The sequence below is a fragment of the Trematomus bernacchii genome, unplaced genomic scaffold (assembly GCF_902827165.1).
Source record: "Trematomus bernacchii unplaced genomic scaffold, fTreBer1.1, whole genome shotgun sequence".
Classification (NCBI taxonomy): Eukaryota; Metazoa; Chordata; class Actinopteri; order Perciformes; family Nototheniidae; genus Trematomus; species Trematomus bernacchii.
In genome coordinates, this window is record NW_022987720.1 from 20659654 (window position 1) to 20675539 (window position 15886).

Genomic DNA, 15886 nt, shown 5'->3' on the forward strand with positions numbered 1-15886 from the left:
AGAGGAGGTGGAAGTAGGAGAGAGAGATAACATTCCAGGATGCAGCTAGGGAACGTGGGAATCTCATAGAGTACATACTCCATTCTCGGACAACAAGCGGAAATTACTCATTAAACCCGAGGCCTAATGCTATTTACAAAGAAACCATCATGGGCTAATGTCTTCCCCCTTTCAAGAATCCCAAGTATAGATAAATCCAGGCTGTAGGCAGAAGTAGGCAAGTGGCCATTACTGTGGTGGCACCTCACTTGTAAACTTGTGAATAACGCTGCAATGTATGCACGCAAAGGATTTCTGAAGCCAATAAATCTGTCTAGCAAATCCTGTAGAACTGGTGATATGTTAAAACATATACTAAGCAAATGGCATTTAGATCAAAGTTATAACATACTCAAATTCAACTTAATCTCTGCTACCTGAAATCAATTTTACTTTCCTAAATCCCCGCCTTTTTTTAAATGTTCATGTTTCAACCACATTCTGAACAGATTTCGATAAAGTACCCACCATGGGCAAAGAAAACGGAGCTCTCTGCCAATCACAGGCCGATGATTAGCAGCTTCTCATATCTTTAGTTAGCTTTATACTCTTTTTTGGGGGGGGCATAAAATTCCACTATCACTGTATTGTGTCTTTTTACATATTTATTTGTATAATATTTGTATCAACAGTGCTTTTCTGGTAAGATCCTGAACACTCAATCCTTAAATAAAACGGGGGTCTTTGTTTTATTTAATCTTTTTAAGACGAGTGTTTTAAACCTGTATGTGCAAGTTTAGCTAAACTTGACATAAATTAAATAATATACTATTTGATAAACAGAATATATGTATGTGAGCCCATCAGCAAACACACACACACACACACACGTACGTACAAATACTCACAGGGCATATGGTGCATATTTCAGAGTTGTTTCCTATTCTCTTTCTACTGCAGCTCACAGCAGCTGAATGAGACAGAGACGGAAAGATAGAGAACAGTGTGTTACCCCTGCGGGCACAGCGGGGTTGCAACATGTCTTCATTACCGTGGCAATTGTCTTACTATTTTCATCAGTACTGGGAAAGGCTCCTCAATAACTGTGCCGACATGTGTGCATATTGCAATAGACGAGATACTCGTTCTGTTTTTGCTGCTGCCGCCATCACAGCAGCTTCCCACTTTAGTTCCAAGTCAAGTCAAGTCATACCAATATCAGGGATAGTGGTCGACCACTAAACCACCTCTTTTTATTCCTGCACACAGACGGACAGACAGCAAAGCAAAAGTTTCACTTCTCTAACACCTCAGGAAGAAGACCTCTCTCCTCCTCCTCCTCCTCCTCCTCCCACAGCTTCTCTTACACTCGCTTCTTTACCTTTCCCACAATCCTTTGATAAAAGTGCAGATAAAAGAGAGTCTGTGCTCATCTCTCTGGCCATCCACCTCTCCTTGAGGTTAGCACCTCCTTTATTATTTACTATTAGATCAGTAGACACACACACACAGCACCTTGTTCTTCTAAAGCTGCTGTGTGTGTGTGGGCATTGTGTCTTTGCTTATGTATGTCTGTGTGCTACGTGCCCCTTGTGTTTGTTTCTGTTCTTACCCTTTCGCTTGTGTGTGTGTGTGGTTGTGTGTGTGTCCTTGGCTGGAGGCGGTGCAGTGTGAGGTTTTTCGCTGCTGTCTGAAGTCGTCCAGCCTCAGTGTCATTAGAGGATCTCTTTAATCCAGACTTTGGGAGAAACTTCTGACAGCGCGCTGCAAATAGAAGGCCCCGCCGCACATGAAGAGCAGCTCGGCTCCTAACAAAACACCAAGTTTAAAGAGGCCCCTGGCCTTTTTTCCTCCTCCCTCTATTCCCTCTCTTCTTTCTTCTTTGCTTCTTTGCCTGCCCTCTGTTGCTTTTACTTCACCCTAGGGAAACATGCCTGCCTTATCTGCGCAGGAGGACCACCCAGGAAAGATGACTCAGGCATTGGTGTGTTTGTGAGCCTGTGTGTGTATGTGTGCATACAACACTAGAATTGTACACTCATTTGACTGAGTGTAGCACTCACATTTTTAGAACTTTTTCTGTTAATATTAATGCATGCCTATACCTGCTTGGATGGCTCTGAGCGGTGTGTTTGTTGGTGCATGCGTGCGCGTGTGCCTCGCTAATCCTTTGAGCCAAAGTTTGGAATGAAAGGCAGAGGCACATTGCTGACGGAAAGGTGAGAGAGGCCTTCAAGCTCCCGACTGTGGGACTGAGCAGCAGAGGTTCTCTCCATCTCTTCACTCCGGCCGCGCGCTTTTCTCCTTCATGTCCCTCTGTTCTTCAGTATCTGTCTGTCATTCTCACCTTTCTGAAATGTCTCTTCTTCTTCCTGATATCCTCCACCTGTCCTACCTTCTCAGGCTTTTTGCTTACTTTTTTTATTCCTTCATGCACCTTTCATTCTCTACCTTCTCCTCTCCCTCCTTCTATCACCCCCTTAGGAAATCTGATTTCCCCCTTCTTCCTGGCCTGTTCACAATTGATCCCAGTCTGCATGACTGATAAATACCATATCACCCTGAGCATCTGGATACACTTTGGCAGGATCCTCTACACTCGGCCATTCACGCACTTTCACACGCTAAACACTATAGAAACATGTGTGTGTATACAGTGCAGATTTAAGGCTGTCAGGAAGTTAGACAAAAGAAAATGAGGCAACAGACTAAAGCTGCAACACCTGGAGAGATGATTCTCCAATTGTGTTTAAAAATGCACTCTCTCATATTTACCTGTAACTTATTTGAATAAAAACACTGTTATTATTATTCAAATAAATGTGCAAATACATGTTAATGTGTGCCCAAAGGCTAGCAAGTCAGACACGGATATTCCAGTCTGACGCAGTTGGAATATCAGTGTCTACTTCATTGTGTTGTTTTATTGCTTTCAGTAGTCTTTTTCTCTTTTTTGTAGTTACATGTTTGAGTTAGTAAGATAAAAGATCATTTTACACCACAATATAACCATTATGTCTGACAGTGCTGAAGACTAAAGGTTTCCGAGGCCCTTTCTGACTCACAAAGTGCTTCTATTCATCAGCAGATTCATCCCATATAAATCTATTAATGAAATGACAAGTGTTAAACTTCTTCCCCTCAAGAGTTGTTTTCAACAGATCAGATACAGAACCCACATCAAAGAGACACACACGTCACCAGTGAGGCCCACTAAGTCAGCCTTACTTCCCAGAAGACCTGCTCCAGAAATGCTGTGTCACAGTGCGGGGAATCAGAAGTTCGGTTTAGAAAGGGGCGGGGGGGGGGGGGGTTGGTTTGTCAGGGTCTTCTTTGTCAGCCATACTGCTGCCCCTAAGGGAATGATCTGGGTGAGATAAGGGTCACAGTGGGGAAATGTTGGAGGAAGAAAGGGAAATAATTACAAGTACTTGCTTGATAATCCAGCAAGTAGCAATACTTATTATTAGTGATCAGGAATTAAAGGTGTCCACTTTTCCATGTCTTTTATACATCAACATGTGTCCCCTTAAGAGATTCTGAAAGTTTCAGGAAAAAAGATTCACTCACTTTTTGTCCTGATCCATTTATATTAAAAACCTGTCTGAAAATGAGCTGATCAGATTTTGGCCACTTTATGATGTCATAACGATGTTTTGGCTTGTGTAACCATTAGCCAATCACCAACCAAGGTAACCCCCCCCCCCACCTTATCACCTGAATCTCCTCCTTGAACACCATTGTGTTCTTTTTAACCAAATATCTCTCAGAGGGGCGTGGGGAGGGGCTTCTTATTTTCATCTAAAGTAAAGACAGAGAATCAGCACTTTTGAAACAGGGCTGAAACAGAGGGGATTATGGGATGCTACAATGATCTGTTGGGTATTTCGTGCCAAACACTTCAGAGACATGATTGTATATATCTGAGACCTATAATATATTGATGAAAAACAGTATAATAGGGGAACTTTAACAATCTGTTCAACATATTCTAATGCTTTGACTTTCGATTCAGATTCGGAAAAAGGAAAGGAACCAGCCTCACGCTGACATGCTTTGGTCACTGGAATCAGAAGTCTCATATAAATAGCTTAATCTCCACCAAAAAAACATTTTTCTTCTGTCGTCAAGCCTTTTGATTCACCAACAAACAAAATGAAATGATGAAATCGAAGGCAAGGGGTTGGTCTGGATGTGGATGTGGGCTGTGATGGGATCGTGACTGGCTAAGAAATACCCTGATTAATAGGATCAACGCGCTGGAAAACCAGCTGCCTTTCATGCTGCAGAGCTAAGGCTGACCTCAACATGTTCCAGAATCATAATAGTCTAGTAACGCTTGTTGATCTAGAAATCCATCTGCCAGAGGCTTAAATTAGCAGCACTGCCAAGGAAAGAGGTACATTATAAAGCTCATTTCACTGGGTCAAAGCAGTTCAGGTATGGGTTCACGCTATGGCGCTATCCTATTAAAAGAACAATGATTACAATTTAAAGAAAAAGTCAAATGTAAGGTGAATTTCTCACAGATTTAAGCTACTGCAGGTTTCAATTTCCCTTTCAGTCGGTAGTTCTCAGAGTGTTGCTACCTAGAAGTTCAACCAGGCCCTGAAGCCTAACCGTGTGTGTGTGATTTATGTGACGGTAGTGTGTTGTAGATCTGGCCGGTCATGCCTATCACCTGGACTTTGTTTCCATCAACTCTGAGAATCGGCGAGGCAACACCTGGCCCACTCACTCAACTCTACTGGGAAGACACTCTGAGGATGTTGACGCTAGCCAGTGCCCCCAAACACTTGTCGGAGGGTGTGTGTGTGTGTGTGTGTGTGTGTGTGTGTGTGTGTGTGTGTGTGTGTGTGTGTGTGTGTGTGTGTGTGTGTGTGTGTGTGTGTGTGTGTGTGTGTGTGTGTGTGTGTGTGTGTGTGTGTGTGTGTGTGTGTGTGTGTGTGTGTGTGTGTGTGTGTGTGTGTGTGTGTGTGTGTGTGTGACTGTGTGTGACTGTGTGTGTGTGTGTGACTGTGTAAATCTGTGCTTTTATGTTCAGGTGCGTGTGTGTGCGTGCACTTGAGCGCATATCTCTCTCTCTCTCTCTGCTTTTCATGCCGACTAATCAAAGTAGAAGTGTCCACATGTGCACTCGAAACATCTGGTTCTATGCGCATTCAGGAACTGCACATTTCTTTCCACTGCTATCACTTACAGGCAGAGAGGAGGGGAAATAAGTCCTTCACACATACACTGCATTCTCTTTCTTTATTTGATGCCTGAATCTTAGGAAGCAAAATAGATTACATTTGTATTGCCGCCATTTTGATCAACTCATCTATGTGCTGTACATCACTGAATGATACAGTACGTCTCTCTTTTTACCCCCAAATAAATAAAGACTCTTAAAAGAATGCTACTTTACTAAATCCTATGGAAGTTGGCTAATTCCCTGAGTGAGCAAGTGTCTCTTTCTGTATGCCCTTGTCTAGAAAGGAGTCTTGTCTTAATGAGGCCAGCTTGCCAGTAATTACCGTCATGACTTTATTATTAGCCTTTTAACACGCAAATACTAATCACAGGCTGGATCGAGCCTAACTGTCCCTGCTTCTGTCTGCCTCTCTCCGTCCTGAGTATTCTCTCAGTGGCTCTGGCCTTGTTGATCTCAGTTTCAGCCTCAATGTAACTGTAGTTTATCATTTTGCATCAGTTACACATTACACCACACAGATCTGAGTTGCTTTTCCGTCAGTCACCCTACAACACTGAATCTGTCTCTCCCTTCCTCCAGGCTCTGCAGGAAAAGCTGGAGAGTCTACAGAGGCAGCTGCACAGCTCGGAGAAGAAGCTGCTTAGCAAAGAGCTGGAGTCTGAAGAAAAGGTAATACAGTCACTTATTTTCTCTCTCTAATGCGTCAGGTATTCACATGAGAGGCGGGCGCTCTCTTACTCAAACCTATCTGCTTCTCACCATGACTGTTGCATCACTGCTGCTGCCCTCAGACTTCTTATTAATCATCCCGGGCTTTTTTTTTGGAGTTGAATGCCCTGTTCAACCTCCATCTCCCCCCCCCGATCACCTGGTGTCCCTAGCCCCTCACCTCTCAGTTGCCATCCTGACTAGACCCTCCAGGGGGCCACAAAAGACAAAAAGAAAAGGATTACTCCCTCTTTTCTGCCCCCCCCCCCCCCTCCATCAACTCTACCATCTCATTCTCCTGTTCAGAGCCACATATATGCCCCCTCGCACATTTCCCAAATTCCTTGAGATTTGGCTTCAAGAGCCAGCGCCTAGGGCCAGGAATGCCACCACCGCCTGCGTTCAGAGGGAAGCCTCTGTGTGCGCACACACACTCCCCATTGCTCCCCAGAATGCCCTGTAATCAGGCTCTGTTTTGACCTTGACACACAGAGAAGAAAGCACTAATGACTACACTCACACAGGAGGCTCTTCTTTGTACTGCTGTATGTACACCAAAGGCATTCATCCTCTAGTGTCCCCTCTGATCCGCCCACTGACCCTTGTACACACTTCACACACTCCTCACACACCTCGGTGTCTGGCTGTCATAAATCTGCAGGAAGGGGTCAGTGGTTTTTAGGAGCCGCTGGTCGCTGACCCAGTCCCAGAGGCGCTGCTCGTTGTTTCCGATAACTTAAGAGGAGCTGACCCCTTGACCCTGCCGTCTGTAATGTCAGATCACTCTGCCTGGATAAGGGTTTGGGTTTCTCTTTTTCAGCTTTGCTAATATGTGTTTTGTTAGTGTTGTTTACTGCACTATCCGTGACTCACGACACAATCAATTGATGTATTGCTGAAATGTTTTCTCAAATATTGCCAACATCTCCTGACTTAATATATTATTAACAGATCTTAGTGTGCTGCAAAAACCAAGATGTTTAAAAGTAATGTATCTTTCTCTAAGTGAAGAGCAAATATTTGTGTTTTTCTAAAAGTCATGGTCAAGTTCTGCTGGAAACCCCTATGGCATACTGTTTTGATATGTCATGACCATGTATTCAGTTAAAGTATGAGAGGAGTCAATATGTTTCATGTTACTCTAATGCAACACATGTTCTGTTTTCCACAGTGTATAACTGTGCAAAATGTCATGACATTTTGTGTTAAAACAATAAATAGTGTGGATTTCATAAGATTATTATTAATGGATGTTCATTGCATATTGAACACTAAATTACTCAAAACCCACTTATTGCGTGTGGTCTACAGAGCTTAGTCTTATGTGGTTAACATTTTTTGATAATGGTGCCAGTAAAAAAACACAGATTTTAACACTATTACGAAAAATGCTTCTTTCTGGTATAAAATCACGAACATGATGTAAATCAGGCAATAAGTCAAAGCAAAAACGCGTAAACAAGAAACCATTTCTTATTAAGCATTTGGTACCAATTTCACATACTGTAGTTGACACTTCTTTATTCTCTGCCATAAACACATTTCACTAATTTATCGCAGATTGTTTTGCTGTGACAAAATTGGCAGCAAACACACAAACAGGAAGTGAGGCCATAGTGGGATAAGAATAAAGAAATCTCAGTTCATCAGCTATGTCTGAGCTAAATGCAAAGACTACAGATATGACAGTTTGTGCAGGATGTAGAATGATGACATCTGAAGCACACAGGATAGTGAGAGCTTTTGAATTAGGTGCAGCAGCTAAGGTTTTAACATAAAGCATGTCTTCATCAGAGGGAGAAGAAGCACTGTAGACATTTGAAATGCACGCTTCAAGCGGTCTTACCTATATCAAATGTCCTTGAAAACCACATAGAAAACATCATAGAAAGCACGATACATTTAGTCCACCCAATGCTTTTTAGTCATCTCATCTGCGCAGTGGGAAGACGAGCCCTCTGTCTAAATTGGTCACATGAATGTTCTGTTTGCAGTGGTAGATAAGTGTTTCAGCAGAACCTCTACTATGTAGTCAGTGTTTTGAAATTGTTATATATTGTACCTGTTCAGTTATTTCTCAGTTATCACCAATGTCCCTCTGCTGTCATTGCACCCTAAAGCTTCAGCCACACAAAAGCGTTTATGCTAAAAGCGTTGTTAGTTGCAGTATTCTGTTAGAGTGCACACAAGCAATACAGTTTGTGTAGATACAAAAAATCAACATGTGTTACTAGCAAAACGCTTTAGACCAAACATGCAACTCCTCCATGCCGAGTAGGATTCGCATTTATCCAGAAAGGGGTCACATTTTTGTATTGGCTGAATATCCTGTAAACATATTGATTCTGCTGGCAAATTATTTAGTCAAATGTAGATGTAAATAAGATCTTGTTTTTTTTTTTTAAAGCACTTTCGGCACTACAGGAAAATGTGTTTGTGTTTGGCAACTCACATAAGGTCAGGTGTGTGTGTGTGTGTGTGTGTGTGTGTGTGTGTGTGTGTGTGTGTGTGTGTGTGTGTGTGTGTGTGTGTGTGTGTGTGTGTGTGTGTGTGTGTGTGTGTGTGTGTGTGTGTGTGTGTGTGTGTGTGTGTGTGTGTGTGTGTGTGTGTGTGTGTGTGTGTGTGTGTGTGTGTGTGTGTGTGTGTGTGTGTGTGTGTGTGTGTGTGTGTGTGTGTGTGTGTGTGTGACAACAGCTTTTCTACTGTGCATCTTTCATTTGGTTTGTACATCATACATGCATTTGCCAACACCGGGTCATTGTTTTTTCTGTATGATAATAAACCTCCACTCTCAGTCTCCTCACACTGATATTGCCCTAGTTTATCTGCCAAGACTTGTCTTTGTAATCCGATCCCTCACATGCAGAAACAGTCTTTCTGCCCAGACTTCACACAGATGTTGCTTGCCTTACACTTGTAGGGCCCTCGCAGGCTCCCCCACTCTAAAATGGCGGATCAGCAGATCACGGTGTGGTTCAATTCTCCTTGAAGAGAGGCGCAGAGTGTTGAAAAGTACATCTCTTTGTATAATAATAAAACAGTGGGCACGGTGAACTGCACACGTTTCAGAGATGTGTTCTCCTGCAACATGGGAGCTTAGTAGAATACAAAATAAAACAGTTTTTAGTAGTGATGCAGACGTAAAAATGCAGAGAAGTTGAACTTTAGTTCTGGAGGTTCAGTGGTTTTCTTGTGTGCTGTTTTTGTTGAAGCACATTACATCAGCAGCTACCAATCCATCCCATAGTTCTCTTTTAAATGTGCTATATAAATAAAACTTGATTTGATTTGAACACCTCCAATAAGATCTGGAGCCACTTCTAATCTCCTCCTTCCTTTTTTTCCACATTTGTCAAGCGGTTTCTTCTTTCCCTCTCGCAGCAAAGCATTTTGGAATTCAAATCGCTCCTTGGTGAACTCAGAGTGCCAACTCAGTGCATGTGGAGGTGCAAACTTTGTGAGTGGCGTCATTTTTGATGTACCCCCTTGTTCCTGACAAGGTTTTTGTCACTTTGGAACAAGGGGGTATATCAGAAATCTCTTTCCAGCAGCTACTCCCCCCCAACCTGTCCCACGCAAGCACACACGCACACCCCAACTTCATTAGCATACATCAAGCTTCAACTTCATTTGAACGTTGAAAGTGTTGAGGGCTTGTTCCTTTCAGCTGGCAGCTGTCAAAAACCACGCCATGTGACAGTACCAAACGCAAGGGAAAGTCAAAACCACAATCTAAAGACTATATATAGATGAAATGTTGTCATTTTAAGATGACTGGGAGGGGAAAACGACTGCCGCTCCTCGCAGTCTTCAAAACTAGAGAATCCCGCTTCATCAGGAACAAACAAAATCTCATTTAAACAAGAGCGGTGGAGATGAAGCCTGATTTTTCTCCTGAAAGTCAAAGTCCCTTTTCATTGCTTTGGGATATAGTGGCACACTTCTTTTTCCCGCCTTTCCCTTCCTCTTTTCTTTGTATGCTCACTCTCATCTAGAGTCCGTCAATGACCAAACCCCTTCAGAAGGTTTGATCAACATTTTGTTCAAAGGAACTCGACATCTGTCCTAATGGTAAGGAGGCTTTTTTTTCATCACATGCCTCCTGCCACCTGTCAGAAAAACAAACATGCCTTTGCTCTAATAGATGTTTAAAGAAGAGAAAAATTGTGTTTGCATAAAGTAAAACAGAGATGTGAGAGGAAGGACCCTGAAAGAAGCGAGAAGACTCAAAGCTGAAGGAACAAGTCAGACATCTTTGGGAAGTTTGAGTTCCTATTTTGAATTTAAAACCATTCACACAATGAAGTCAGAAATTTCAATCGGTTCTCTACCTGTCCTTGTCACCTTTTTTTCTGTATCTTTTAGCTGAGCATACATTTCCACAACAGAGATACTGTTGGAAAAAAATGATGCTGCCTCCACCCACACACATCGCATAGTAAACTAAGCTTCAGTCAGACATGCTGTGGAAATATGTGATTGCAAGTGCTTGGGTTTGCTACCCTGCAGCACAGCAGAAACCTGTGTCTTACGCCTTCAAGTAGATGTACTGCAAATGTACATGCCGAAAGTAATGTATTTATAATGCAACAATACAAAAGGAATGTTTATCTAATGATGGGAAGAATACTACTTTAGAAATTAAAGGTCACCTATTATGCAAAATCCACTTTGTCATGTCTTTTATGCATAAACATGTGTCCCCTCTGTGTAAAGAGATTCTGAAAGTTTCAGGAAAAAATAATCGCTCACTTTTTGTCCTGATCCATTTATATAAAAACCTGTCTGAAAACGAGCTGATCAGATTTTGGCCACTTTATGATGTCATAACGATGTTTTGGCTTGTGTAACCATTAGCCAATCACCAACCAAGGTAACACCCGCCCACCTTATCACCTGAATCTCCTCCTAGAGCACCATTGTGTTCTTTTTAACTAAATATCTCGCAGAGGGGCGTGGGGAGTGGGAATCAGCACTTTTGAAACAGGGCTGAAACAGAGGGGATTATGGGATGCTACAATGCATGATCTGTTTGGTATTTGGAGCCAAACACTTCAGAGACATGTTTTGTATATATCTGAGACCTATAATATATTGATGAAAAACAGTATAATAGGGGACCTTTAATATTCTGGGTTTTTTCTATAATGCTTTTCCCTGTCTTCCACCTTCAGCAGCTGTAATTGCAGTTGACCACAAAGTCATTAGGACGAATTCCAGATATACAACCCTACTGTATCCCATAATACTTTCTGATCCATCCATGCGACTCTACGTACAGTTGTCCCCGTTGATCCCTGTGAGTCCCAGTGAATACGCTGTTGTAGCCTTGCCCATTCTAATGTATGGGAATGAAAATGGAGACAGCATTGCCACAAAGGAGCTTGTAATTTAGGCAGAGCGGATCTCTCATTGCTGTGGCGACGGCACCATACATGAACCAAGAATGCAAACCTAAGGAGCGTGGCTTTTGAAGAATCTAGACTTATATTCAGAGTGGTTGGTAAGGGATGTGTTTATTCAACCATTGTTTATTGCTTTGGTCTGAGGTAGTAGAGTGTGTTTTGTCTTGGCTCGCCATTTTGTTATGACTACAGAAGCTGCTATACATAGATAGACCTTTTTTTGAAAATCTGCACTCCCGTAGCTTCAGCAGATTTTTTAAACTCCCCGAAATTAAAGCTTCTGAAACCCATTTTCTTTTCGCCACTTGTTTGAAAAGATCGCTCTCAAATGATCCTTGACTCCATTCTCACACAGAGAGAAAAACACATATTTCTGTAAACTTAAAATGAAAGGGGCAGAAGGAGCCTGAAAGAAACTGGCAAAGTTGTGGCAGTCTAATCTACTGCACACTGTGCCGAGACAAAGTGAGCGGCTTCATGTTGGGATCATTTATACTGGGGGCTGCTTTGAAGTGCTTCCCAATCCCTTTCATTGTGCCCAGGAAGATTAATTAGCCAAAGCCAGAACAATCAGTTAAATCCACAACAGGAAAATTATTTTAGGAAAACCAATCTTTTTCCCTCCCCCTCACCTCGTTCACGCTCTCTTCACATGAAAGGCCGGACTGATGAGAGGAGAGGAGGGGAGCGTGGGGATATTCTTGATGTTTGCTGGACTTTGGCTCTGTCAAAGACATTATGGTGGGTTGAAATGCTCAGACTCTCCCCTGGTTACACCTTGAAATATGTGGGCGAAAACTGTTGCTTTTCACAGCCCCCGCTGATTCCTCCAGCTCTGCTAAACTATTCATCAAGCTCTGAATTAATTGACCGGCAACTCTTTTCAAAACGCTGTAAATGCTTTTACAGTACTGTAAAAGCCCTGTGTTTGTGAATGTGTGTGTGTACATTCATGTGTGTTTGCGGGTTAAAGGGGGGGTTGAGCTAACCAAACCCTTTTCAACTTCTATAATCAGACTCTGGTTTAGTGGAGTGTAATTTAGCCCCAGACAGACTTCCTCCAGTCCTCCCCAGTGGAGCTAGCTAGCTAGCCGTTGCGCTGCTGCTGCGTTTGATGTGTTCTGCCCTCCACCACGGCCCTGTCCTCTTCCAAACCCAGCTGTGTCAGGCCCATAAAATGCATTGTGTCACTTCTGGCTGTAGTCTCCAGCAGCCAGTAGGGGGGGTTGTGCAGAGCGAGTCATGCAGGCCTGCAGACCCCCTGTGGAGATGTGAAGGAGCTGTGAAGAGCGAGGGAATACTCTGAGCCATGAATAGAGAGGGGATACCCACTGTGTGTGTGTGTGTGTGTGTGTGTGTGTGTGTGTGTGTGTGTGTGTGTGTGTGTGTGTGTGTGTGTGTGTGTGTGTGTGTGTGTGTGTGTGTGTGTGTGTGTGTGTGTGTGTGTGTGTGTGTGTGTGTGTGTGTGTGTGTGTGTGTGTGTGTGTGTGTGTGTGTGCGTCCTCCAAGCAAACTGTTCACTTTTGTCGCTGTCTGGAAATATGCAAATGTAGATTTGAATAAGTAGCAGAAGCACTTATTCAGCAAGATTTTACTGTATTGTTTTTCATTGTCTTTGATTATCTCAAAATGGTTTTAAACCAAATACAAATACAGGTGAAAGTCTTTGCTTGTATGTGTGTGGATATCTATTTTGTATTAATATGAGGTTGTGTACAAATGTGTTTTTAACTATTTATTGTTTAGGTCAATTCAAGTTAACCCAGACTGTGTGTTTGCCTGTCCTCTGTCTCCTCAGGTGACTGTGGTGCGTCAGGAGTACGAGAAGAAGATCAAGGGTTTGATGCCGTCAGAGCTCAGAAAGGAGCTAGAAGACACCATCAGCTCTCTGAAGGCTCAGGTGAGAGCTGCCACAAACAGATCAGATACAGGCCGGCCCATGACAACCATTCTGGCTTTAATTTCAGGATTGTTAAAATAAAAAAAAAATCTTGGGGGTTCAGGATCTCATTTTCAACCTATAAAATATTCCAGCCTTTAACAATTTCAGTAATCTAACCCTTTTTAAACACTATATTGTAAATTGGACAGGTTGTCAAAGTACAGTTAGGTATCACCAGTTCTTTTGGAATTTGACAGAATCCTTTTGTCTTTCACCTAGCCTTTCTAATACTATCGGAAACATAACCCGCACATCCTGTATACATTTGAGTTATTTGTTTAGTTTTTGGATGTTGCCAATCCTCTTAAACCTACATTTGTCCTTGTCTCTCCATCATCTCACCACTTGCAAAACCACATCCATGTTGTTCCTCTGAGCCGTGTCTCACACTTATATCATCGGGCCATTTTGACACCGAATATCAATAAAGGGCTTTCACTTTTCTCAGTTTTTCCATTGCAAACAACAGAGGGATTTCTGTAATGGTGATTGAAACATGCCGAACAAGTTTTTGTAAAACAGTCACTCCACAAACCCCTGCCTTGTTCAAATAGGACTCCCCTGATCCCGTGTCAGCGTGCAGACCACAGCTCTGTGATCGGATATATTCATAAGATGTAACTCATGCCCAGAGTGGTCTTTCCTCTCATTGCCGACATCTTTGGCTTTGCAAATTAAAGTGCATTATTTTTACATGGTAAAAAAAAAAAAAGGCAGTGAGAGTTTTCATGTCTCTGGAGGCATCCGACCACATTTTTGGGGTTTTTTTGCACCACAGTGAAGGGGCAAATGAAACGCTAGAACTTTGCTGAGGTCTCCCCCACAGAAAGGAATGTACCCTCTGCTCCAGTACGGTAGTCCCAGAACAATACAGATTCTTTCGGAGCCGTGATTATTCTGCCAGGCTCTACATACCGTGTAAATGTAGATGGGGTTTATTTTCACTTGGGCCAAAGACACTTCATAAATAAACTCACACTTTGTAGCCAAACAAAAGAATGGTGCCGCCTCCTCCCGCAGCGTCCTAACCTCCACTATCCTGGCTCATAATCTCCCCTCTGTCCCCTTGTGCCTTAACCCCTCTGCCCTAATCTCCTGACCCCCAACCCCTGCTGTCCTGACCCCTGGACTCAACAACTAAGTCTTTCTTCCACTTAGCGAACCCCCTCCGACCAAAAGCACAATTGACCCAAAGCCATCATACCTTCTCCACTTCCACTTTCTGTGTTCTGATGCACTTCCCTTATTCTGATGAAACAACTAATCAGAGTATATTTTTAAAAAGACTTTGCATTGTGTGTCTGTGTTGCAGGTGAACTTCCTTCAGAAGAGAGCCTCTCTGCTACAGGAAGACCTGGATGCCTGTCGCAGCAGGAGGTGAGCAGGATTGTTTATATTGTATAGAAACGTGTGTGCACTGTAGATAGTTCATGTGGAAGTGTATGCTTCTGTACAGTACAATGCATGTGCCTTCTTTTAACACCAGTGTACGTAAGGTTCTGAGTATGAACATACGTCATTTACTTTGTTATGCAGTGCAGTTGCTTTAGATGAAGTCTTCCAGTGCGGAGGGCTTTGATTTTCCTCCTATCCATCAAACTGTAAGAGCCATTTATGTCTTTATGAGAAGCATCTTAGATATGCAGTGATAAGAGGGCTTGTCAAAAGACGCTGCCACTCACATCTCAGCAAACATCTCTCAGGACTGTCAGTCATGCACATCACAGTAAATAAGCAGTTATTTGACTGTACGAGCTCACAAGTGAAAGTGATGGAGAGGTTGACAATCTCAAAGTCATCAGAGAGAGTTTAAATTCCATGATGGTACACTTTAATATTGATTTATTATAATGTCGTCTTAATGGTTTCTCACTGGAAAAACCCAACTCCTCTGTACAGGTAACCATGGGAGAACAGCCTGACCCCTCGCCGGAAAATGAAGGAAAAGACGTCCAATCAGATGTGAGCATTATTGACGATTAAAAGTATTTTACACATCTGTCGTGCCACTGTTCCCGTCATCTTTTTATTTATTGTGCTGTTGTCTGTCATGGTTTTATTGAAGTTTAAACTATTTATACATCGTCAGACTTCAGTTGTTGCTTTGTCTTGTTGGAATTTACATATTTATGTTCACAACATTGTTTTATACCTTTTAATAAAAAACATTCCACAATTTTTTGTTGTCATGCTTGTTTTTTATTATTCTGAGCATGTTTTTCATCTTCAAATACCTCATAATTAGTCCATAAATGTGTGGAAGTCAAGCTGTTACCCTTGTTTTTATATGACCGCAACATGCATGTTTATTAAGATTAGCGCTGTAACTTAACACTAAAGTCAAAGACCTTCAATTCCCATTTCCCCCACATCACTATTTAGCATCGCCTTTTTGCTCAAGCCCCTGTTTGAACTGTAAAGAGTGGTTGGGGGTTTGTGGTCGGTCCAGATAAAGAGCGCTGCGAGTCGATTGTTTGAAACTCGGGCCAAGCGCTACAGTCCTTGGGCTCAGTGTTTCTCCACCACCACTTTGTGTTTTACCAACGGCTCCACTCAAACCCAAGCTGAATGACTCAGACGATTGAGTCCACCAAACGGCCGCCATGTCTCCAACTCTCCTCCAATGTTTCCAGTTTGAATGTTTTATGATGATAA

The 15886-nt window shown here is 42.6% G+C and overlaps 1 protein-coding gene across 4 annotated transcripts in view; it reads left to right on the forward strand.

Moving 5' to 3' along the window:
- cep112 (centrosomal protein 112) overlaps positions 1–15409 on the forward strand; it is a 94907-nt gene extending 79498 nt beyond the window's left edge. For 3 of the 4 annotated variants that reach the window (XM_034142343.1, XM_034142344.1, XM_034142346.1), the window contains 4 exons: positions 5756–5845; positions 13088–13189; positions 14544–14608; positions 15131–15409. In XM_034142343.1, the coding sequence (XP_033998234.1) occupies positions 5756–5845; positions 13088–13189; positions 14544–14608; positions 15131–15134 (261 nt within the window). In that variant the 3' untranslated portion in view covers positions 15135–15409. Of the gene's footprint in view, positions 1–5755; positions 5846–13087; positions 13190–14543; positions 14613–15130 lie in introns of those variants that run through there. The other variant, XM_034142345.1, reaches the window with a different exon arrangement.
- Positions 15410–15886: the final 477 nt, after the last annotated feature.